At 45.1% G+C, this 25,964-nt stretch overlaps 1 protein-coding gene across 1 annotated transcript in view; it reads left to right on the top strand.

Moving 5' to 3' along the window:
• ADTRP (androgen dependent TFPI regulating protein) overlaps positions 1-22,950 on the top strand; it is a 65,795-nt gene extending 42,845 nt beyond the window's left edge. Inside the window, exons 5-6 of the mRNA XM_044388746.3 lie at positions 12,151-12,302; positions 19,958-22,950. Coding sequence (XP_044244681.2) covers positions 12,151-12,302; positions 19,958-19,992 — 187 coding nt within the window. The 3' untranslated portion in view covers positions 19,993-22,950. The remainder of the gene's footprint in view (positions 1-12,150; positions 12,303-19,957) is intronic.
• Positions 22,951-25,964: the final 3,014 nt, after the last annotated feature.

Below are 25,964 nucleotides of genomic sequence, written 5' to 3'. Positions count from 1 at the left end.
ATTTCGTCATTCAACCACCTGGTGACACCAATAGTCAGAAGTGCTGCTTAGTGGTTGTAACCAGGGGAAAAGGCTTGGCCTTCCACCCAATGATTGGAAACCCCCCTTCCATTCTGTCACCTTCTAATCCACTGCCATGCTTTTGCTCTACTGATAGGGGCATGCCAAGCATAATAGCTAAAGATGGAAGCTTTAATCATGATGTTCCTTCTCCAGTCTAGACTTACATCACCTGTTCCCATCTGACTATGTGGGTCACCCCCAATCCCTCCCTATGCGGGGGAAGTTAAACTCAGTATAGGGCTCTGCTAGAGATGGAAGCCACGGTGCTTGTTCCATTGGCTTTTGCCATCCTTTGTTTCAGAACCTGTAAGCTTTGTGCCAAGAACTCTGTTGATGGTTCCTCCCTTGCCTTTTCTCCCCCTTCTGCAATATATGCACCTCCCACTCTTCTGCACCTCTCCTTTCCCAAGTGTCCCAAATCTTTCTCGCCTCTCCTCTCTGGAAGAAAGTACTTGCTCCATAAACCTACCCCAAGACTCCAGTGATCTAGGCTGTTCCCCAATCTGGGGCCTTTGCATTTTAACAAAGGATACTTTTAGAGCGTAGGCAACAGTTGGGAACCTACCAGCAGTTGATGCCTGGAGCACAGTGTTGAGAAGGATTCTGAGACCCTACCACAAAAGAGTTTTGTCACCCTTGAGCAGTATCTACCAAGAGCGTAAGAATGGAGAATGGCAGGATATGCGCCACATATTTGCCATATCTGGCTTAACACGAAGGAATAAATCCCTAAAGATAGACTATCTGGAAACTGGGGTTAGGTAACAGTATGTATACATCAAGATATTTTTTGTTGCTGTTATGTGAGGAGCGGAAGCAGGGTGGTATCTGGCTGATTATGTAGATGGATTTCCATACTTTTGTCTGTTGTGTGGACTTCCATCTGATTTGGTCTTCCTTGCTGAGTGTAACTTTTCTTTTTTTTTTTTTTTAAGATTTTATTTATTTATTCGACAGAGATAGAGACAGCCAGCGAGAGAGGGAACACAAGCAGGGGGAGTGGGAGAGGAATAAGCAGGCTCATAGCGGAAGAGCCTGATGTGGGGCTCGATCCCATAACGCCGGGATCACGCCCTGAGCCGAAGGCAGACGCTTAACCGCTGTGCCACCCAGGCGCCCCAACTTTTGGAGTTATTATATAAGGCAGCATTTTTTGGTCTGTTAACTTTTTCTTTTTCTTTTCTTTTTTTTAGATTTCATTTATTTATTTTTGCAAGAGAGAAATGGAGAGAGACAGAGAGAGAGAGTGCACGCACGAGTGGGGGGAGGGTCAGAGGTAGAAGCAGACTCCCCGCTGAGCAGGGAGCCTGATGGGGACTTGATCCCAGGACCCTGAGATCGTGACCTGAGCCAAAGGCAGATGCTTAACCAACTGAACCACCCAGGCGACCAATGGGGTAAAAGACCACCAAAAGCCACTGGTATTTTGGGGAGAAATTGTGGTAGTCGTAAAGATGATAAGCAGTGGTCAATAGGGCTTAGCTTGTCGGTGCCTGGACACGTGATCGGACCATGCAGTGAACTGGGGGTTAGACAGAGGAGGAGCAATGAGGTGGGGGTCCCGTACGAATGCATCCTGGGTCCATTCAATTTTCATCAGCTCCAGGCACTGTGCTAAGCGACTGAGGATACAGTGATGGGCAAGGCACCACACCGCCTTTAGGGACTGTCTGAGAGAGAAGAAAGTGCCCAGATAAAGGGACGACAGAGTGAGGGGGAAGTGCAGGGTGCTATGGGTACCCAGGAGGGATGCTGCAAGTTAGCTTCCGGAGGGAACTGATGTCTAAGCTGAGACGCAAAGAATGATTCGGAGTAAGTCAAAAGAGAGCTGGAAAAGACCTTTAGGCAGAGGCAAGAGCATCGACAAAGGGCTAGAGTTGCTGAGCATAGGGCTGAACCGGAGGACAGGGAAAAGCTGGATCAATCGACCACAGCAGTGAGTCGGGACTTTGAACCTGAGGGCTTGTCTGTGGGAAAGTTTTAAGTGGAGGAGAGAAATGATGTGGCTTGTGTGAGAAAGATGATTGGAGTCTGGGTGAAGTGTGGCAAGTAAAAAAGAACAAGACTGAGACGCCAGTTAGTGGCATTTGTGGTAACTCGGGAGGATTGACATTAGCCAACTGATGACAGTATCAACCAATCCGCAAATGAAAGAGAGAGGGTGAGTGGTGGAGGTGAGATGAAGGTCACCCAGCCTTGGAGACGTCGAGCCTCCGCTGTTAAGTGACACGCCCATGGTCACAGGGCTGGGGAAAATCAGCGCTGGGACTTACACTCAGGGCTCCTATTTCCAAACGCAGGTCACTCCCCGCGGTATCCACAAGGCTAGGTATTTGCTCAGTTCCCCGTTTGTGCAAAACACACTCTGTGAAATGCGGGGGGCGGGGGGGATGCAAAAAAGCGTAACGTCATTTCTATGGTTGAAAAACTTCCCTGATATCCTGATTCCCAGCTCTGTGCTTGGATTGGAGCAAGGGGAGGGAGGGGACGGAGACCTGTCACCAGCTGGAACGGGACTGGTGGGCCCCGGCGGGGAGCTGAAGTGGTTTGGGATTTGGACCTCCTTATTCTGGACGAAGTCCTAAGTCAGCATTCGGCGCCTTGGGCTCCGTTTCTGCTAGAACGAAGCAATGACGCCTGTATGCCGCCCCACGGACCCAGGCTGCCCTACCTGTGCCCATCCTCGCCGGCGGTGGGAGCCCGCACTCCGCGGCCCGCGGCCTCTACCCTTCCGCGAGGCTGGGGGGCCCGGGGGCCCTCACAGCCACAGATGGCCGGCGACGGAGCTCCACAAAGCGTGCACGTCCGTGGGGCTGTTTCCGGGGAGTGGCCGCGGGCCAGCTGTTACACACGCCAGTCTGCATGGTCAAATAGGGAACCAGCCGTAGCAGGAATGAGGTAAAGAACATGGGCCGAGGCCAGAGCGAGCGTGAGAAACAACCATGAGTCAGAAAAACGGCGGTAACTCTGAGCTGGAGAAGCACTGACCGGCCGAAACCACGTGACAACGACCTAAAAATAGCCACCAAGACTGTGGGGACTGCCTCCATGTGGCACTTGATTTTTGTCATTTTTCAGATTGCCAGATTGGAGGGCTGGCTCGTAAGTGGGAAAACAAAGCTTTGTGAGTTAGTAATAACTGCAAATCTTTCATTTCCTTTGGGAAGCATGACTCACCTATAAATACTGCAGCTTGCTCCGCGCTCCCGTCTCTCTCACCCCTAAACACCTCACCTCGCTCTCTCTGAGCTTCTTGGTGAGGAGCAGGAAAACAGAAACGTTCCTACAGCCGGCTCTGATTCACTGTCTTGTTGAACAAATATTTGCCTTAACACAGGGCTAGTCTTGCTGGGAAAAGCCAAGTGCTGTCAGGCCAAGCGCCAGCCTATGGGGGGGTTGTACTTACCAAGGGGGCATGAGCCCTGTGTTATAAGAACACAAGATGGGGAGGGATGACATTTAGCAAATACAAGGAGGCCCAGGAACACAGAGGAGGCAGCGGTTACATCTGACAGGGTGGTGTGGGAAGGGCTTCAGGAAGGTGCGTGTTGGATCCAGGCCTGGAAGGACTAGGGGGCTGCAGCGGCAGAAGTGAGAGAAAGTGAACCGCAGAGCACGGTCCCAAGGCCAAGAGAGCACAGACCACGGCAGAGCAATGATCGGCACCTCGCTGCCGCCGAACCTGCTGGTGATCCAGGCTAATAGGACATGGTCCAAGAACTGCCCACCCCCAGAGGCTTACTGACAGCAGGCTAGAGGTTAGACCCAGTGTAGACAATGTGAGGTTTGGTGGTTGCTTTTTGTTTCTACAGAAGGAGGGAAAGTGAGAGCTAGTAGTAACATGGCCGGAGAATTATGTTGGCAAAAGGTTGTCTTGACAATGGTGCTTAAAATGGATTGGAGCAGCAAGACGTGGGAAGCAAAATAGAGTAAAATAACAAATAAAAGTTAGCTGGAATATTCTTACCATGGAGTTTAATCCCCATGACCTATTCTTGGTCCATGGTTATGTCATAGCTCCAGGGTCAGCCCTGCCTGGGTGCTCAGAGTATCCCTTCCCCAGCTGCAGGTGGCCCAGGCCTCCAGGACCCTCTTCTCTAAGAGTTCTAATACACGCACGAGTGCTCACACCTGCCGATGTTTTCCACCTAAGCAGACTGAAAGGATACCTAGACCCCTGTGCCCAATGTCTCTGCCTGGCTCCACTTTTAGTGCAGCTTGCCCCGTTGCTGAGCCACTCTGCTGTTGCCCACTAGTGCCCTGCGTCAGTAGAACGATGCTACCAGCCACAACAGCCCCAGCTGGCCTGCTAGTGCCCCACTACCCTGCGCTCGGTAGAGCAGAAGTCCGAAGGTGCCATAGGTGTCTCTATTAGTGGGTAAGGCATTGCATGCCGAGGACAAGCATCACGCAGATATGCAGCTATCATCCAGCAGTGGGGGAGATATTTGTAAAGTCGCTCCTCAACTGCATTCCTATGAAGCATGAGAGATCATTCCTTTCTTCTGTACTGTGCTCACTTGGGCAGGCTCCCACATCAAAGCAGCCTGGACCCTCTGGTGTAGCAATCCTCTAAATCTGTGCATCCATTTACATACACACTTACATGTGTACTATGCATATAGATATCTTACCTCCAGAATACATTAAAAACTGCCAGAGGAATGCATGGAGCTGAGTTCCCAGATCATCTCCTACTTCCACTCATGCATTATGGTGAATTCCTGCCGAGAGCCCCTGCTGCCCCTTCCTGGGTATAAATACAACCTTCATCTAGGGTTGTCTGGACGCACCAGAGTTGCACAACCTCGAATCTTGAGATCAGAATCCCAGCCCCATTTTCCACAGAAGTACTCCTTAGCCCCTAGGTTCATTAATATATGAAATACATATAAAAATGCCACACAACCCCCCTCCCCTTATTATCAGCATTTGGAGCCTGGGCCAGCCAAGATGCAGACTGGAAGCACAAAGCAGGGGAGAGGATGTGGCCATCTGCCCTCCTCATACCTCCTGTGCAAACCTTAGCTCCTGTTGCAGAAATTAGAAACAATACCAACCTGAAGAATGATACCTCGGTACCAGCAGGATGGAGGGCAGCCCTGAGACACAGTGTGGAAAGAGCAGAACAAGTTTTGTGGATTAACTGGCATGTCGTGGGCAAATAAAAAAATCAAAGACAATTCTATGAATTTTTGGCTGTTGGACTGGGAAGATGGTGGTTGCACTAAGAGAAGCAAAAAAATAGTTCGGGGGTATAAGTAAGAGACTCCATTTAGAATCCCGTATCTGGGTCCCATTCTGGTTTAATTGGTTTAGGATATGTCCTGAGCATTGGGATTTTTAAAGCCCCCATGGCAATTCTAATCTTCAGCCAAGGTTGAGAACCACTTGCCTAGAGAAACTTCCGTTTGGACATTCAGACCTGGGCTTCCCAAAAGAGGTGATTACAGTGGAGATCCAGGGAGTGAACCCTCCTGGTGGGATGAGGTTGCTGAGGAGAGAGAGAGAGGGAAGGGGGGACAGAGAGGGAGGGAAGAAAGTAGGAGTGGGAGGTAGGGAGGGAGGGGGGAGACGGGGAGAGAGGGAGAGAGAGAGAAGCAGAAAGTGAATGCTGGGTCAATGCCCTCATCTAAGGGGCACGAGGGGCAAGGGGGCAGCAAAGTAGCAAAAATTGATCAGGTGGTAGAAACCCGGAAAAGTCCAGGAGTCATCTTTGTAGCTTAAAGTTGGTGGCTCATGTGTGACTGGGAGCTGTTGGCAGGGGTGAGTGCAAAGCCTAAGAGGGCAGGTGAGCAGAGGGGTGACATGGCCCTGCATAGCAAAGGCAGCAATAGGCTCAGTCCCTACCTTAAGGAATCACCAGGTCCCAGCCATTGTCAAGGACATTTTCACTGTAGGAAGTCTGCTAACTTGTTGAATTTACTGACAAAATGTGAATCCAGGTTGTGCTTGCCTTCTAGCCTCGGACGCAACTATGACCATCTCACGCACTTCTGTAGGAAGTCGGCATGAAAATATGGGGCCAGGGGGTCCTTTAATTCTATTATTCTGCTGGGCTAGGGAGATACAGCTTGAGTGTTAGCACTTTAAGAATTATATGCAGAAAGCTCACCAAACCCCTTGTTCCCTACTGGTCCCTAACAATGGAAAGACGTCCATTGTTGCTGTACTGATAAGACACAGAAAATACAAATTTTATGGTAACCATTGGATGCTACAAGATTTAGGAGGAGAAAACTATAAAATGTTAATTTTTGGCTGCCCATCTGTGAGTGCCCAGCCTGACTCACATAGATTTACATGGCAGAAGGTTCTAGAAGGACATATAAAATTGCTCTCTCAATTGAGGGACAGAATTATTGGCCTCTTCAAAGTGTTAACGAAGTGAGCAATAGGTTAACTAGATTTTGGAAGGCCATGGGTCCATCTCCCGGGTTTCAGAGGCTGTGGTGTTCTTGGGGGATCGGGCAGCCGAGAGCTGTCTAAGCAGCTGCAGTGAACAGCAATTAAAGAGAACCATAGGTGCCACTAGAACGAACCGCTCCAAGGAGCCATTCATTTAAAGATCTAAAGATTAGTTGACCATAGAGTTGAAGGTCCATTTCTGGGTTTTCTATTCCATTCTGTTGGTCTATGTGTCTGCTTTTGTGCCAATACCATGCTGTCTTGATGATCACAGCTTTGTAATAGAGGTTGAAGTCAGACAACGTGATGCCCCCAGCTTTGTTTTTCTTTTTCATCATTCCTTTGGTAATGCAGGGTTTCTTCTGGGTCCATACAAATTTTAGGATTGTTTGATTCAGCTCCTTGAAAAATGCCAATGGTATTTTATGGTTTCACTCATATGTGGAACGTAAGCAATAGCACAGAGGACCATAGGGGAAGGGAAGGAAATCTGAAGGGGGAGAAATCAGAGAGGGAGATGAACCACGAGAAACTATGGACCACGGGAAACAAACTGAGGGTTTCAGAGGGGGGCGGGGTGGGCAGAGGGGGTAACAGGGTGATGGGTATTGAGGACAGCACGTGTGGTGATGAGCGCTGGGTGTTATACATAACTAATGAATCATGGAACACTACGTCAAAAACTAATGATGTATACTGTACAGTGGCTAACGGAACATAATAAAAAATTTTAAATAAATGAAATTTAAAAAAATAAAGATCTAAAGAACTTGCCATCTTCCTGGCACTTGGGAAACAGATGTGCATTATAGATACAATCCCTGTCCCATTCTTGGCTACTGAGAAAGACAGTCCAATAATCCACAAGGGTAAGTTCATGGTAAAGGAAGTACGTGGCATAAGAACCTAACTGAATGAGCGTTACAGGGTCTTTGCAAAATCTTTTCTAGAGAAACTGACTTTAAAGCTGAGACCTGAAGCATGTGTGTGGTTCAGCCAGACACAAAGCAAGGAGAAGTGTGTCTTGGGAGGTGAAAATGTCAGAGGTGTTCCAAGCAGAGACAACAGCATGACTGAAGGCCCAGAGCTGCGGAGCTTGGTTCATTGAAAAAACAGAAAAGGGTCCAATATGGATGAGCTGTAGATCTGAAGGTGGACGGGGGCAGAGCATGGCCAGGCGGGCTGGGTAGAGGAGCTTGGGTATTTTCCTAAGGTACTGGTGGGGATCCCCTGGAGGCAGGGGAGTGCCAGGAGCAGATTTCTCTTTTCGAAAGATTACCGTATTACTAGTAGCCTATGGTATGGAAGTGGATTGAAGGATGCAAGAAAGCCCAGCAAGTAGACAGTTATAGAAACCCTTGCAGATGAAGAAGCCTGGAGTGGAGTGCGGTGTACGAACATTTAGATGTGGATTCATGGCATCCTACGTGGGGCTGGGGAAGAGCGGACATTGACTAAGAACACAGTGACGGATTCCATTTTGGCCTTCGTCTTCCATTCCCTCCCTCCCTTTCTCCCTCCCTTCTTCCCTCCCCTCCTCGAAATCTGCTTCCTTCTTCTTTTTCTCTCTCCCTCTCCCCCAACTCCTTTCAACATATATTCCGGCAAGCCATAAAGAAGTGATCTCAGGGATGTCTGGGTCAAGCATCTGCCTTTGGCTCAGGTCATGATCTTGGGGTGCTGGGATGGGGTCCTGCATCAGGCTCCTTGCTTAGTGGGGAGTCTGCTTCTCTCTCTCTCCCTCTGCCTCTCCCCCCTGCTCATGCTCTCTCTCTCTCAAATTAAATAAATAAATAAATAAATCTTTAAAAAAATAAAAAGAAGTGATCCCACCTGAGTATGAGCGTCCCCTCATCCAGGCATCTCGCTCGCTGCCCCTCATTAAATAATTGCCCTCTTGCCTGATACCATTATTTGTTTCCATTACTTTTCCGCTGACAGTTAACACACCTTTAACTTTCTTTGCACTTTCTCTGTGAAACTATAGACTTCATTAACTTACCTCAGGAACTTTCCTTTGTGGAACCTTATGCTGAAGGAAACAAAAATGAAGTAAATAAAGAGAAACTTTCCAGGCCTCTAGGGGAATGTTCTTATTTGCCGACTATCTTATATAAATGGGCATGGAAACTGGGAAGCCCTAATTTCTAGTGTATAAAGTAAACAAAGTGAACTAATTAAAACAATCCATTTGGAGTGCATTCAGATCTCCGTGTTGACCCCAAACTCCTAGTCCCAGCTCCTTGGGGATTTACTTTCTGTCCCTCATACCTTTCCTGGCCTGTCATGAGAAGCGGCCATGCAGGAGACAAGTGCTATGCTCTCCTTCCGAGGTACGTGCCCTTGAGATGCACATCTCACAGAATTCCAATGTTCGTCATAATGGTAAGGTAGGGGAGCAAAAGTTCCACCCAAAATGTGTCTCTTTGGCGTGAGGACTATTTTAGGCTCATTATTTTTAAGAAACAGAAGACTCAAGAAGAAACTTTGACCTTCCCCCAATTGCCAGAAAGAATTTAGACAGGGAGTCTGCTCCAGGAATGGATGTATCACCATAGAGAAGCACAGTGTAATATGAACTAGGTGAGGCAGACAGGGAGGAACCTAGCAAAGTCTGTTTAAAGAAGTAATTTTATTTATTTATTTATTTAGATGTGTGTGGGGTGGGGAGGGGCAAAGGGAGAGGGAGAGAGAGAAAGAATCTCAAGCAGGCTCCAGGCTTAACATGAAACCCAATTCAGGGCTCGATCTCACAACCCTGAGATCATGACCTGAGCCAAAATCAAGAGTCAGATGCTTAATTGACTGAGCCACCCAGGGGCCTGCAAAATCTGTACATGTGAAACAGTAAATCCCCATTCCCTCCTTCCCACAAGCCCTGACAGCCACCATTCTACTTTGTCTCTATGAATTTGATGACTCTAGGTACCTCGTACAGGTGGACTCATAGAATAGTTTGTTCTTTGTGACTGGCTAATTTCATTTAACATAATATCCTTAAGGTTCATTCATGTTGTAACATGTGTCAGAATTTCCTGCCCTTGTAAGGCTTAATAATTTTCCATTGTATATCTATACCACATTTTATGTATCCTTTCATCCATGGATGGACACTTGGGTGTTTCCATGGTTTAGCTATGGAGAATAATGCTGCTATGAACAGAGGTATACGAATATCTCTTTGAGTTCCTGCTTTCAATTCTTTTGGGAATATATAGAGAAGTAGAATTTCTAGATCATATGGTAATTCTATGTTTAATTTTTTGAGTAACTGCCACACTGTTTTCCATAGCAGTTAAACTGTTTTATGTACTTACCAACCGTGCATAAGGATTCCAATTTCTCCACAAGCCCTCCAACACTTGATATTTTCTTGATAGTAGCCATCCTAATGGATGTGAAGTGGTATCTCATTGTAGTTTTGATTTGCATTTCCCTAATAATAAATTATATTGAGTATCTTTTCATGTGTTTGTTGGCCATTTGTATCTCTTCTTTGGAAAGATGTCTCTTGAGTCTGTTATACATTTTTAATTGGGTTGTCTGGGTTTTTTTCTTGCTGTTGTCGAGTTGGAGGAGTTCTTTGTCTATTATGGGTATTAACCCTCTATCAGGTATATGATTTGAAAATGTTTTTTCCCAGCCCATAGGTTTCCTTTTCAATTTATTGACCGTGTCCTTTGATATACAGACATGGCTTCTTAAACTTCATACTGTAGGTGCCTCTCTTGCTCACGCCAGTCCTGACCTCGTATTAGTCCTTGTCACTTCCACAAGCATCAGACAAATCTGAAGTATTTGAAACAACTGAGACTACACTTGGATTTCTGAAAGTTTAATTAAGCTCAAAATTTTATTCTTCCCTCTGAACTCTCTTGATTACTTGAGGTATCCAAATTTGAATGGTGTTTCTGAAACATGACCTAGCCTATCCTAATTGTTACAAGAGACAACGAGCCTCAAAGAAAGTTGCTAGGTGAAATAAGTCAAGCAGAGAAAGAAATCATATGATTTCTCTCATCTATGGAACATAAGAACTAGAATGATCAGTAGGGGAAGAAAGGGATAAAGAAAGGGGGGGTAATCAGAAGGGGGAATGAAACATGAGAGACTATGGACTATGAGAAACAAACTGAGGGCTACAGAGGGGAGGGGGGTGGGAGAATGGGATAGGCCGGTGATGGGTAGTAAGGAGGGCACATATTGCATGGTGCACTGGGTGTTATACACAACTAATGAATCATCGAGCCTTACATCGAAAACCGGGGATGTACTGTATGGTGACTAACATAATATAATAAAAAATCATTATTAAAAAAAAAAAAAAAAAGAAAGTTGCTAGGACCCCTCTGTGCCATCTCTAAGAAGAGAGTAGCTTATTAAATGATCACAATGGGCCAGGCACTATTTTATTTGCGATGTGTTAACTCCCTTAATCTTGACGATAGCTTTATAATATGTATGCTGTTTACACCCCCCACTTCTCACATGAAGGCAGGGGACAGAAGGGCTGAATAAATTGCTAAAGGTAAGACAGCTAATAGGTGGCAGAACTAGGATTTGGATCACAGAAGGCTGGTTCCAGATTCTGTCCTCTTAACCAATTATAAACTGTAGTTGATACATCATCTTCCCCATATTTAATTTTAAAAGTTATTTCAGATTTTGGCATCTTCCAGTGCATTTGGTTTCCAGCATACAGCATTTGCAGGCTTTGCTTAGACATTGTGGCTCCTCTCCTAGCATTTCTTTTCCTTCCCTTGGCTTCCAGAAATGACTTCTATTCTATCCTCACATGAGCAAGATCTGAGCCTCCTGTAAATCCATCTTTTCCTACCGAACACTCTATCCATGGCTATATTCACGAACTGAAATCACGGCTGACAGTTAAACCCCTCCTACCTCTTAAAGGCATATTGTAATAGAGCAATAATGCTCAATCTCTGTCCCTTCTACCCCATCAGACTCAGAGGGCTAACGAAAAGCTACACCTGACTCTTAGGTACAGAAAAGCAAACCCCAGGGGGCGCCTGGGTGGCACAGCGGTTAAGCGTCTGCCTTCGGCTCAGGGCGTGATCCCGGCGTTCTGGCTCAGGGCGTGATCCCGGCGTTCTGGGATCGAGCCCCACATCAGGCTCCTCCACTATGAGCCTGCTTCTTCCTCTCCCACTTCCCCTGCTTGTGTTCCCTCTCTCGCTGGCTGTCTCTATCTCTGTCGAATAAATAAATTAAAAATCTTTAAAAAAAAAAAAACGAAAAGAAAAGCAAACCCCACTCATCTGGCTGAGAGCCAGTGAATGATGCCATCTTAGCAAGTTCAATGTCTCAGCAGGTCAGACCTCTCAGGGAAAGGAATAATTCACGTCCTCACATACTCTCTTTGGCTGATGATGTGTTTGATGTTCTCCCATATTCTTTCACCAACATTGAATTTTAATGGATTAGGTAAAATAGCCAGGCCCAGCTTATGAAAGAGGGTGTCTCTTTGAATCAAGTCTATTTATCCAGAAAAAAATCACTTCTGTAGGTTTGTGGAACACCTCAGCTGTTGACAAATGATCCCCATGGCTTCTTTTCATCTGCCTGGGCTCCAGAACCCCATTGATCTTGAGGATAAAATGGCTCCACCACCAACCCGCCCCCGCTGTCCTAATTATTGTGACTTGTCATTTTCTGCAGGGTCCTATGGATCTACTCTGAGACGGGTACGTGGGTATATCCTGTGTTTGCCAAACTCAGCCCGGTGGGTCTAACAGCCTTCTTCTCTCTCAGCTACATCTTTTGTGCCGGCATCTATCTACTTGGAGAGAAGGTCAACTACTGGAAATGGGGTCAGTTTATTTCTCTTTTACCTACAGAGACATACCTTCCTTACACTTTCTCTACTCCTCCTAGAAACAGAAGGAGAAACTAGTCCAAAAGCAGAAGGCAGTGATGCTTAATGCCTTTGTGCAAAGGATTCAGACAGGTCCTACCAAAGTAGGCAAAGGGAAAGCCTGGGGGAAGTTCGAATTTTCTCAAAGGACCCCATCAAATGATATCCCCTCCTCCCCCAAACAATACCTCATTTACCTTCAAGACTAAAACTAATCTTGTTTAGAGAGCTCAGGAGCCAGAGAGCAGGGTGTCACCATCCCCAGCGTGAAAAAAACGAACTCAGGGTCTTCCTCCCGTAAGTGAGGGACTGAGGGATACAAGCTATTACGTGTCAAGGTATCTTTTTTTGAAGGACAGGGGTCCAGATGACCCTCTTCGTTCTTCCAACCTCAACAGTGCCTTCCCAGATGATTTCCCATTCTTCTGCCATTAGGTTGCTTCTCAACCCTTAGTAAAACATTTACCAGATAAAATCACATCCTATACTTGAGATGGGAATTCTGATTTAAACAGGGTCTTGGGCAAAGTGAATATGTCAGCAAGCTAAGCTTTCTAATTATAGGTAGTTGTAACCACGTTGCTTCTTAAAAACAACAACGACAACAACAAAAAACACAAAAAAACCTTAACTCAGCTGGTTTTAAAATGGAAGATTTTATTCTCCTTCTTGCTTCTCCCACCACCCCACTCCCAGAATATTATCTTGTTGGAAAAGTAGCCATCAAAAAGTCAGGTTGCAAGATAATCATGATTTTTCCCTCCCCTAAGGGAAGTGCAAGAAGCATACCCTGATTTTGTATATAAGGAAGCAAGAGTCACAGACAGTCCCCACATCACACTCCCACATGCCATTCTGTTCTATCAAAATAGAAATGGCACAAATGGCATCTTGCACCCAATCTATGAACTGGTGTGAAAACATAAGCCCGTGTATGCAACAAAACGAAACAAAACAAAACAAAACAAAAAAACCACCACCACCAACAACAACAACAAAAACCACAACAGTTTCATAAGAGTGTATATTTCTGGGAGGAAAATGAGACCCTGGAGAAATAAGCATGCCACTTGGCTTTTTCACATGTTTGCTACTCTTGGAGAATGTAACTGGTTGGAAATCTCAAAGGCACTATCCTTGAAAGCAAACACTTAAAACACGGAATACTAAAATTTACTCCCAAAATCAGGATTCCAAATCACAGGAAATTATCCAGAGGAGAGAAAAAAAAATGTGTTGACATTTCAGATGTGTTGACATCTAATTCTAACTAGTATGGCTCCTTGAAGTTCTTGGTAAGGATTTTTGATGCCTTTCCCAAATCTATACCAAAAAAAAAAAAAAAAGGAAGAAAGAAGGAAGAAACCAATCCATTTGAAATTTGCAGAGAAAAACATGATTACTCAGAGCTTACAGAACAGTAACTATTTTAAACAATTGTATTGAATTAAACAATCTTGAATAAGTTGTTACTCTACAGTGACTATGTTGAATTAAAAAAATTTTCACCAAATTTAAGATTATTTCCAATACAAAGCTCTTTTAAATAAGCTTCATTGGTTAAGAGCTACATCCAGGTTTTCACTACAATTAGGTCCCCACGAGCAAATAGGCTAGCATCAACATGTAGACCCACACACGTGCACATGTGAACATTCCTGTGAGTGACAGACACATAGGTGGCCGTGCGTCCCTCTCCTCTGCCTAGATTTTAACTCCTGAAAGAATAGACTGGGTTAAAAGTCCTAAATAGCATCAGAATAGGATCATAAGTGGGTTAAGTTGTAAATGGATCGTAATTACAAATGGTCTAGTAAGAATTATAAGAGACATTAGATCACTTAACATCTCAGTTGCAGTAACCACTTAAAATTGCCTAAAACTAAACAGAGCTATCTATGTGAGCACATTTTCCTGTGTCTTATTCTGCTTAAAACACTTTCAGCCTTCCCCAGTTTACAGATAAAGTCCAAACTCTTGGAATGACACAGGAGGGGCTCTGTGAACCAGTCCCCGTCATGGCTTTTGCTCTCTGTTGTCTAAATGTGTGCCCCAGCAGAACCACCAAATTACTTGTTTTCTTTATACGTTGTTGTTGTCCCTCCCCTCTGTGGGCTTCAGTCTCTCACATCCCCCAGTCTTTGTCTGTCTCACACCCACTTAATCATATCAACTCACCTCTTCCAGGAAGCCTTCTATGGTCTGCACAGAGATTTGTTTTTACACAAGACCCTGAGTTCTTAAGGGTTAAGAGTGTGCCTTATCCATCTTTGACTCTCCCATTTCCAGTAGCTTACCAGTGGATCAATCAATGCAGACAGAGGGTATCTAAGGGCTCTTCTCTCTAGGCACTAATGGGACTTGGTGCACAGGGCTTCTGAAGACAATCATCAAGGAGTGACTATAATGGTTAAAGATGAAAGTATTGGGCAGAGAGTTTAAGGAGCATATATGGTGATGCTATGGTATACTAGTTGGAGAGCTGTTGAAAAAGAGATGCTTGTTAGGACAGGTAGTGAAAAATAGGGGGAAGGACACTGGAATAGAAATTTTAAAAAACAGGGTATGTCTCTCACCCGGCCACAAACCAACCGTGTAAGCTGTGTCAATATACTTCAACTTCTCGGTGATGGGATGACCTCTAAGTTGGGTGACCATCCATGCTAGTTGGCCTAGGACAGCCCTGGTGAATGCCTGCCATGCGAGCGTGCATGTAGTTTAGCATTGTCGAGGCGCGGACAATCAATCGTGTGCTTCTATCTCTGAGTTCCTCTGCAAACCTGTTCTGAATCTATGGAGACATGTAAGCAGCCACCTCTTCTGTCCAAATCCAGGAGTAACCCTACTTTGTCACCTCTTTACACACCTGAACTTTCTTGGATGACAGCACAATTCTAAGGAGTGCTTTGGTGATGCTGTGGGAGGCAGTGATTAGGAGAAAAATTCTGTGCCAGGCTGCCTGGGTTCCAACCTTGGTCCTACTATTGGTAGACCAATGACACTGAGCAAGGCACTTACTATCTTTGTGTTCCAGTTTTCCTTGTGCATCATGGAGGTAACACTAACAACCCCCTCCTGACATCCTGGAGATAAATGACTTGAGAAGTATCAAGTGACCAAAACAGGGCCTGGCACATAGGATTCATTGCTATTAATCTCATTCTCCCTTCTCAAAAATCAGTAACCTTTCCTATGTGGGTATCCCATCCTCTCCTTCGATTGTATGCATCACCTACCAGTTTCCCCAGCTGAAGGCAATGAAAAGCAGCAGTCACATAACTGAGTGCAAATTGACAGAGGGGGAGCAGTTTGAGAAAAATTAGGAGGTCAGGCTAATTGAGGCTAGAGTTAATTGGAATCTCTGCTTCTGAAATCCTGAGACACTATGTGGTCTGGTTAGGAATTACCAGCTAAGTACCAAGTGGTCAAGAAATATCAGTCAAGACCCATCTAATATGCAAGTATCTCTCTAGTAATAGCCCTTAACCTTTACTCCACATTGTAGAATCACTGGGGGAGCTTTAAAAATACTAATTCTCAGGTCTACCCCAGACCAACTGAATCCCTATCTGTGGAGATGGGGACTTGGCATTGATATTTTTAAAAGCTGTCCAGTTATTTTAATTTGTAGTTAGTGTCAAGAGCCATGATCTCAGGATCTCAGAGTAGTGCTTCCCAAACTTGTCTGTGCTTCCAAATCTTGTTAAAATGAGGCTCTTGTTAAAATGTAGGTTCTCATTCAGTAGAGCTAAGGTACGGTGTGGGGTTCCTCCCTTCTAATGCGTACACCCAAAGATTCTGATGCTACTGGTCTCTGGCAGGGATGGTCACGCTCACTGAATGTCTACAGACTTTCTACCTCCTTGTGTGTCCTGTCAGAGAGGAGAGAGAAGGGCAGTAATAAGAGATGATGCCAATAATCAAATGTGAACTTGGACAATGGGTGACATCCTTCAGGAGTACGCAGATGCATGGATCTGGCCCTGTATACCAGGGAGACAAAGCTGTCAGGCCCTCCGGAAGGTCCTGCTGGTCCTCAAGAAGATGCTGTGGTTCTCGAGAGTTTCCAGAGTGCCACCATGCCTAACTTGTCACTATCTTCCCCCCCCTTCCCTGTGCTAGCTTTTATGTGTCATAGGACAGAGGGCTGGACAAGCACAGGGTCACTTACTGGGACCAGATACTCACCAGGAAAGATTCAATTTCTATTTTGGGGGCATAGTTAGATGGAACATAGATTTCCAACAATAGCAGAATCAGGCAAGGGGAAGCAGTGTCTGGAAGATCATTGGAAGCTTGGTCCACCATGTCTAAGCACCTAGGGATGCCCCAGACACATTCTTTCCACCCTGATTGGGAGAAAGGGGCTGTCAAGGGGTTCCAGGATAGGCTTCCTTGTCTGTCTGCCACTTGAGTACTGAGTGTTCTTTCTTTCTTCCTTTCTTCCTTTCTTTCTGTTGCTTTCTTTTTTTCTTCTTTCTCTCTTTTCCTTGACAAGACACAAGAATGCTGACATCAAGACACGAGTTCCTCAGGAAGAGAAACACAACCCACAGGATATATCAGGCACAAAAAGGAGCGTAGTGCCAGGCCCACATGGCAGGGCCTCTTCTAGATAGATGTGGCTGGAGAGGCAATCAGCTTATCTCTGACCCATGACCCCTCTGCTAACATTCCTGAGGGACATGTGCAGGGATTCAGGCTATCCTTTGTCAGGGCCTGAGACCATAAATCCTTTCCCTCCTAAGGAGAGTTCATAAGCTGAAAATTCAAGTCTAACCATGTGACTTGTGTCTATGACTTGGACAGAAGGACATTAAAACCTTCCTTTAATACTATTTTCTGTTGACCAGATTTTTTTAAAGGGAAATTTTATTGTTGAAAGCTGCTTAGAGGCCATCTAGTCTATCTCTTTGGTTTTATCCATGAAGAAATTTAAGGGTTTTTTTTTCTGCCTTGCATATTGTCTCTGATCATTTCATAACAAAAGACTCTTACCAGGAGATGACCCCATGTGTATTTCTAAAGCATGGTCCCACAGGAGCAGCATTTGGTCAATAACAGAAATATATCTCCTTTTTGCCTTTCTTGTCCTAATTTCATCTCCCTCAGATCACAGACCACGTTGGATTATTGCTTCTCCTTCTTTCACTGCCTCTTTTCCTACAAGAATTTCTCCAGCCAGAACCTCAGCTCCATCTCCTTCCTGCTACGTCTGCACTGAAACTTTTACTCATTCATGTTCAAACCTCATTCTTCTAACACCTCCTATCTCCCCAACCATCTGCCTTCTCCCCCTTTTCCAAGCCAACCCATGGAAACTAGGAAAATGTTCTTCAAATTTTCAGTTCAAAGTCTAGCAGCAGTAGCTTTCGTGATTGTAGAGACATAGGTGTAAATCTTTGTGAATATAATGTTTTTACTTACTCTGTTTTCTCACTATTGGAATAATAAGAAATGTAATTACATATGGTATCCATAGTGATGCTGATTAAAAGAATGGTTCTTTTTTTTTTTTTTTTTTTTTTGCCATGACAGCAGAAAACATTTGGATCTTAAACAAGACAAACATTAAATGTTTCGCCTAAAATATCTCTATTCCTCGGTACTAACAGAGGATAAAGGAAGGACTAAAATGAATCAGGGGTGGACTTAGCTCCCGAACTGCTAACTAAAAGGCATTCCAGTGGGAAAAAAATGCCCTTCCATGAAGGAAAGAAGGATAACAAACAACATTATTTCCCAGTCAGAATATAAAATCCATGTTATGAACTTTGTTTGAGTAAGATTATTACTAAATCAACAGCTCCCTAATCTCCAGCCATGTATTGTGGAGTCAGAGTCAGAGATAAATTCTGAGGACTCAGAGAAGCCTAGAGACCACTCAGCTCCAGGAGACTTCAGGACTAAGGACCCACCTCCCGCTGTTAGAAACAAAAGGAAAACCATTACTCCTGTGACATTCACACCACGTAAGTCACTACAGAAGAAATGACTGTTGGAAGTCCACTCAGAGACACATTTTGGGACGATGCCTTCTCTAATGTACGGCAATGTCTTAGTGCTCTATCTAGCTGCATAGTGTTGGAGGTGGCAGACTCTGATCCTGGGGAAGGAGGGGAAGGCTGTCCTCCCACAAAGGAACTTTCTGCCATTACTTCCACTCCTGGGCTGATTGTCTCTAAGCCTTCAGTATCTGTTGTATTTCTTCAATGGAGAAGGACTCTTCAATCCTGGACACCTGGGGTTGAAGGAGTGTGGTTATGATTACAGTTATATTTGAGGGCCTGGGGTTGGTAAGAAGGTTTTAGGAGCCTTCAGAGGGACTGCAGGGGCAACTAAGTTGAGAAGTTTACATTGCCCAAGATCTTGAACATGAAGGAATTAATGTGTCATTTAGCTGGCAAAGAATTATTACGGGCAAAGAGAAGGTTCTGGATTTGTACTTAGAGACCTACCGTACAGAAGACCTGATGGGGGAGGAGAGAATCCACATCAAAAATGAAAAATAAGTAAGAGCCTAAATGAAAACGACATGAAGCTCGAAAAGCTGGATAGCTTAGTAAGGCTTCCCTGGAGTGACCGAGGGTATCTGGATTGATGAGTAGAAGAAGAAGAAGAGAGAGCACTGTCCTTAAAAATGTTGAGAGACATGAATATAGGATGGCCCCAAGGGCTGTGTGATTAGTAGTCGGCTGTCCTAGAAAATCAGTGTGAGAGGGAGACTTTAAGACATCAGTCACTACAGCCTCAGAGAGGGAAATTCAAGCAAAATAAAATTAGTAGTAGACATTTGAGGGCATAACTGATGGACGGGGGCAGGATTTGAAGGGTGAAGCATGAAAGTAGAAGCATGAGGTGGCTGTGGCACCGAGTCAGAGCTAACAGGGCTCTGGAATGGTCAAGGAGAGGCTGATTTGAGAAAAGTTTTCAAAGTAGGATTGATAACATTTACAACAAGTGGGAAGGATAATGCGCTAATGCAGTGTTAGAAGTTTCAGAGTTTATGCAAAGATTTATGATCAATAAATACAGAGGTACCAACTTGTTGGCTGAATGGAAGTCATTCTAGAAATCTAGGGCTACAATTTCAGCAGAAGAAAACCCTTCGAATGAGCTTACTAAAATCTAATCAATATGCCAGTACTCCCGCATTCAGGCTGTTAAGTTGATTTGGGGAGAGGTCATGGAATGAACCCTAATTAGGTGAATCTCCACTCCTCTATTTCTTCCTAATTTGATGTCTCTTTGTTTCCATTTGCACAACCTCAAGAGTTTTTTGATGGATTGCATGCAGCCCATAAACACTCGGCCAAAAGCAACCTTAATCCGTGGCTCACATCTGACCTGCAGAACCCCCTGAAGGCAAACAGCACTATTGGTCAACAGGCTAGCTATGAGCCAAGCACCAAGCAGGGACAACAGAGCTGCTTCTTGTCCTTTCTGTAGAGGTGCTAGGTTTTCAGAAGTCAGCAAAGTACATCCTCTTGCCTTGGGCTAAGTGCCCTTGACTTTCCACTCTCCCAAGTCAAGCTGAATGTCTACCTGCACAAGAATACCCATTAGAGAAATGCTGAAGTCTGATGTCTCTCTCCGTTCTTCATCATACAGGTGACACGATGCAGCCAAGGAAAAAGAGGAAGTGATCACAGGCTGTTTTCCAAGAACAAAGAAGGAAGAAAACATGAGAGTTTTCTTTTCTTTTCTTTTCTTTTCTTTTCTTTTTTTTCTTTTCTTTTCTTTTTTCTTTTCTTTTCTGGTTGGGGAGGTGGTGGAGGCACATAGGAAGGTAGAAAGGGTAGGGAATGATATTTAAATTTAATAAGAGGGTTTATGAAGGTAGCTTAATGTGGGGACTCTTCGTTTTTTTACAAGGTTTACTGGATGTGCCAAAAACAACAACTGCTGTCTCAGAATCTGTTACCTTCATCTGGCCTCTGTGGTCAAAATCTGGCCAAAAGCCAAGGAAATTCGCATAAACTTGGCTTTAGAGAATGTTTAGAGAGAGAAAGGGATTTGGGATCCCTGAAACTCTTCATGTTACAGAGAAGGGTGTTAAGGACCTAGCTGAAAAGTAATCTGCATGAGGGCCAAAGAACTAGGATCACAGCCAAGATAATAGCATTTGTCCCCCAGATCTTCTAACTCCCAGTCCTGTGCCATTTTTAATGACCCCAACTTTCCTAAAAACAAGTATTTTCATCAACTAGCTATTTTCATGGACTGCTCATCCATTTTGTTTTCCTCAGTCTAGATAGAGGTGTAGGGAGATAGGTGCTACCGAAGTCATCTGTCCACCTGATAGAAGAAAAATTAATTGGGGCAATGAGAAAGTAAGTTATAAAAAATATGGGGAAATCTACCCCTCTTGTGAGCAAGCATTCAGGGCATGTCCAAATATGGGACTTCACGACATCATCATCAAAATCTTTTCCATTCGAATATTGCTTAATTCATCAAACAAATGTACATCTTACTTGAGTAAGTGACGGGAAGTGACATGGTGGCTATGAGGATCCCCGAGAATGCTTTGGCACAGAGCACTTTGCTGAGTTAGCTTATGATTTAACAAAGCTGATGGCTAGGTGATTCACAAGCACATTCACAAACCTTGCTTTGATCTTCCTAGTGAGTTTTTCTGGGTCTTTTTTACAGACATATTTTGTAAAAAACACAGATGATAAGGGTCTACTGGTGGGTAAGCATGGAGTCTGGCGGTGCGTCACCAGATCCATGTGGGCTGGGTGTGGGCAGCAGAGTAAATTGTTCTTGGGTTTCCCAACCTAGCACCATACAGGAGAAATTTGGTAACAATGGGTAAACTTTGGTAAATACTATTCCTAGAACCACATCAAACCTTGATGTCTCTATGACTGGCCACTGTGCTCTGTGCCATATGCATTCCAAGACCAGAAAACCTCAGAAATAGAAAACTGGTCTTGAGGAGTTAAAGAAGAGGGCAGACTGCCACAGCAGGGCAAGCAGCCCCGGGAAGCCTAGGATAGGCACCAAGAAACCTGCCGTCTTCCTAATTTGAGCCGCTAGTCTTTTGGGATTGAACTGGGAACACTATACCTGCTGCTGCTTGAGTGTTCAGAGCACCTGGTCTCAGCAGGAGCCCAGAAGCAGTTGTCACAGTGGAAATTCCCCAAATGCAAAGTCCACAGGGGATCACCCAAATTTTCCACACCCCAAAGATGACTGGGGCTGCATACTTAGCAGAGTGATAGTAAGCTGTTGGCTGGGATGAGCCTGCAGCATTCTATTTGTGGCTTCACTGTCCCTGGAATCAAATTAAATTTCTGTATGACTGACCATCATGCAGGATCCATTCCAATGCCAGAAATACCCGAGAACCGCCTCCCATTGAGCAAATACACCAGCAGGTCGGTGGCTCCCAGGTTCTTCTGGAACTTAAGAAAGGAGAAGCAACAAAACACCAGCAGCAAACATGAAATACACTAAATAAACATTCATTAAGAGGTCTATAGGATTTGCTGCCTCCAGAAGGCTAGGTCCTTAATAGAAGACAACACCAACCACATGGGGAGAGAATCAGCAATAATATTTGTGTAGGGTCATGTAATTGACCAACTGCACTCACCCTCATGATCTCGTTTTATCCTCATGAGAATCTTATGAGTAGAAAATGCATCACGTCCTCATTTTCCAAATGAAGAAACTGAGTTTCTGTTATTGGTGTGCGGGTAAATGTTTAAAAACCAACTCTCTGGAAAAAGGAAAATTGTAAGGCCCTGATTTATAGTGTTTGCCCATTCCATGGTGGGAACACTCCACCACAACCTTTTTCAAGCTACCAACAGGCCACTGAATGCAGAGCTGGGAAGACATATGCATAACCACTTGGCCCTCGAAAGGACCACAGGAGCTGGCTCTGGTATGCCACTAGCTTTGGAGGAGGACAATGACTGGCCCAAGGTCACACACGTGGTTTTTTCCTGAGCCCATCTTCCTATCTCTTGATTATAGAGCAGAGCAGTAACTGGCCATCTGAAAGCTTTTACTTAACAAGGCAAAACTGTGTGTGTATCTGCAAGGCTGGACAAAAGGTGGTGGTCCAGGGACCCCAGCTTGGTGGAAACTCTCATCCACAGAGGTAGAGAGAGGAGCACCTCCAGTGCCTTGTGGACTGGTCCATACGTTCTAGATTTGCTATCTCATATGAAACACCAATTTTCAATGTGGGGTGAAGACTTACCCTGTTTGCCTAAATAATCCATTAGCCCCATCCTCTCCTCAAATGGGTCATACATTTCTCAAGCTATTTTCAGCTCCTCTGCACCTACTCGCTTGCAATACTTGTCATAACAGGAAGTTAGTTGCATATACTGTAATCCCCAAACACGTGGCATCTGCATGTGGGAGTGGGAGGGGGCCGAGGGAGGAGTGGGGAGGCCTGGCTTCCCAGAAGGCCACCTGGCCGAGCCCTGAACCCATCCCAAGTCTGGGCCTCTCCCTCCCAAGTGTCAGAAATCAGAATCTATACCCAGACGTTGTTTTCCTCTCTCATGCAGTTGGTGGCTCTTTTTCTTTTCTTTTTTCTTTCTTTCTTTTTTTTTTTTAATAAAGCACTTGAGTAGGCAGCAAAGCCAGTCAGAACTGTTTATTTATAGCTGTGGATTTTCAATGCTGTATAAATTAGAAATCATTGCTGAATGAGGCCCGCGCCCACTCACACACGCAGGGCTGCTATCCGCGGTCCTTTCACACAGTTTGACTGTACACAGTCTAAAATGGGAGAAAATGACATGCTCCGAGTCAAATGACGAAGTCACAGCTAAACTGCAAAGCAGAAAACCAGCAATTATTTTTCCTCAGCACAATATGGGGAGTACGACAGGTGCAATTATCCAATATTATTTAACAGCACCGGTTTGTGGTGTAGGGAGAAAATAAAGGTTTCCGTGTCTCAGAGAGAAAAAAAAAGAGAGAGAAAGAACCTGCCTCCCAGCTCCTGTTTCTGTGGGTTAAGCTGTGTTATGTAAATTGAAACTGGCCAGGATTCCAGAAAGGGAAGGGAGAAGCACCTGGCTCCCTCACCCTTCCTCCCCAGAAGCTTGCAGCCTGTGTCATCACTTCTGAGAAACAGCCCCTCACCTTGGGGACCCTGACCATCCTCTGAGGCACCGGTTCCAGGTAACACTGTAGGCAAGGCCAGGTTTGCAGAGTTCCTGCCCCTTAGACTAGGGGAACCCTCTCCTGCGCTGGCCCGCCCTCCCTCCCTCCCTCGGCTGAACGAAGATAAGGTAAAAGAGCAGGTGACCCATAGGGAATAATTTTCATGCCCTTAATCAAGTACCCCTTGTTTTGGCCTCCAGCATGCTTTTATTCCTATTTCTAGGCCTTTCCTTAAACTTCTCTCCCTCCCTGAAAAGACCTCTGCTCGTCCAGAGACTGTCATACAAACAAGTTGTTCTTCGTGGCTTCAGACTTTACTGGACACCACTTCCCAGTCTCCTACAAAGCTCCCTCTAGCTCTCTGAGGCACAAGGCTCATTCCCTTCTCTACACCCCAGAGCAGGCCATACCTGTCCCACCCAGCATTGCATCTCTCTCCTTCATCCAGCCTCTTGGCTTTTTTTTTTTTTAAGATTTTATTTATTTATTTGACAGAGATAGAGACAGCCAGCGAGAGAAGGAACACAAGCAGGGGGAGTGGGAGAGGAAGAAGCAGGCTCATAGTGGAGGAGCCTGATGTGGGGCTCGATCCCATAACGCTGGTATCATGCCCTAAGCCGAAGGCAGACGCTTAACCGCTGTGCCACCCAGGCGCCCCCAGCCTCTTGGCTTCTGTTCCCATAGCAGTTGGGATGTTGAAAAGAACATGAGCTTCAGAACCACAGCAGATCTGAATTCAAATCCTGACTCCATCCCTCACTACGTGTACAGAACCTGGGGGAAAGAGTTTATTTTTCTGACGTTTGGTTCTTTAAAGTCACATGATAATACCTACCATGAGTAAATAAGATTATTTAAAGTCATGGTGGCATCCAAGATTCGCCATCCCACCCCACTTGACTGCAAGCTCATTGAGACCAGGGGCTACGTTGAGTTGTCTGTACCCCCAACAAGGCCTAGATCTACACCGTGACTGAGTACTGGAAATATGTACAGAGAATTGACTCGGGGGTTACTTACAGCTTCTTAATTCTATAGGCTTCTTCAGCAATGATCTTCCCCCTGTCCCAGAAGCTGAGATTGTCAACATGAGAGCCATCATTTCACTGAAGATACTCTCTTCGTGTTAAATCCCAGAATCCTATTACCAGTGCCAATCAGATTATAGTTTCATGGCACCTAGCACTGGAAAGCACATTGACAGAATGAACATAGTGCAAATAAATTTTGATAAAGAGGAAAAGCAGATGAGGAACGGCCTAGAGAATAAAGATTGCATGCAGGTGGGGCTCCAGATTGGACAGCTGGATAGCCCTGATTACCCCAAGGAGTGCCTGTCGGGTACTGATACAAATCAGGGAGACTGATCCCCAAAAGAAAAGTGGGGGCAGTAGGAGCACTGAAGACAAATTCTTTTCTACATCAGAATTTATTTTCTTTTAGGTGCCTGCTCCGTCCTTTCTTCCAAATGATAGCTCTTATCATTAAGGCTTGGTCTAGTTTGACTCTTACTTTGTCTTAAATGAGACTTTTTCAGCCACTCCCATAGTATGACTCTTTGAGATCATGCAAAGGGTCTCTGCTCTTACTGCCGCTCCTGATATCTTACTAATGTACAAAAAAATCCCTCACCATGAGTAAAGTATTCCACTGGACATGGAGAAACCCATTTAACTCATAAATGAGAGAGGTAGCTTGTCGACTTACACTCATTCCTATTCAATGATCAATGAAGGATATTTGATGACTTGAAAGCAAGTGTCAATATGGAAAAAGGTACACTTAGCAGAGTGAAAATGAGAATATTGGAAAAAAAGCAATAGGTTCTCAAAGGGTCAGCTGCAGACTCTAAGAACAAACCTTGCCTCGTTCACAATGTTTGTACCATGTGGGTGGCCAGGAGATGACTGGGTACGCTTCCTGGCTCTCCATCCCACTCTGAGGGAGCTAATCTATGGTCAGCACACCCCCAAAGAGAGCTAGACAGTGATCTTGGCCACTGATGGGTCAACAAAATTCTGCATGCCTTTGGAGGAGTGGAAAGAGGAGGCACAGCTGTGACATGCCACTCTCAATGTCTCCGATCTTGATTGTCTGGCTGGCACTACAGGAATTTCAATTTGCTTTAGAGCTGGGGAGAGAAGCTACTGTTGGATTGTCACCATTCTTAAAAAGAGAGGAGGCAGAGCAAAGAAAAAAAATTGGATTTCACTGGCTCTTGAAGAGCTTCAGCTGGATTGAACTTCCCCAAGATCCCTTCTTTTTTTTTTCTTTTTTTTTTTTAAGATTTTATTTGACAGAGAGAGAGCACAACTAGGGGGGATGGCAGAGGGAGAGGGAGAAGCAGACTTCCCAATGAGCAAGGAGCCCAATGCGGGGCTCCATCCCAGGACCCTGGGATTATGACCTGAGCTGAAGTCAGTCATTCAACCGACTGAACCACCCAGGCGCCCCACCAAGATTCCTTCTTACCCACACG

The sequence above is a fragment of the Ursus arctos genome, unplaced genomic scaffold (genome assembly GCF_023065955.2).
Source record: "Ursus arctos isolate Adak ecotype North America unplaced genomic scaffold, UrsArc2.0 scaffold_31, whole genome shotgun sequence".
NCBI lineage: Eukaryota > Metazoa > Chordata > Mammalia > Carnivora > Ursidae > Ursus > Ursus arctos.
This window is presented reverse-complemented; position numbering and strand designations above follow the sequence as displayed.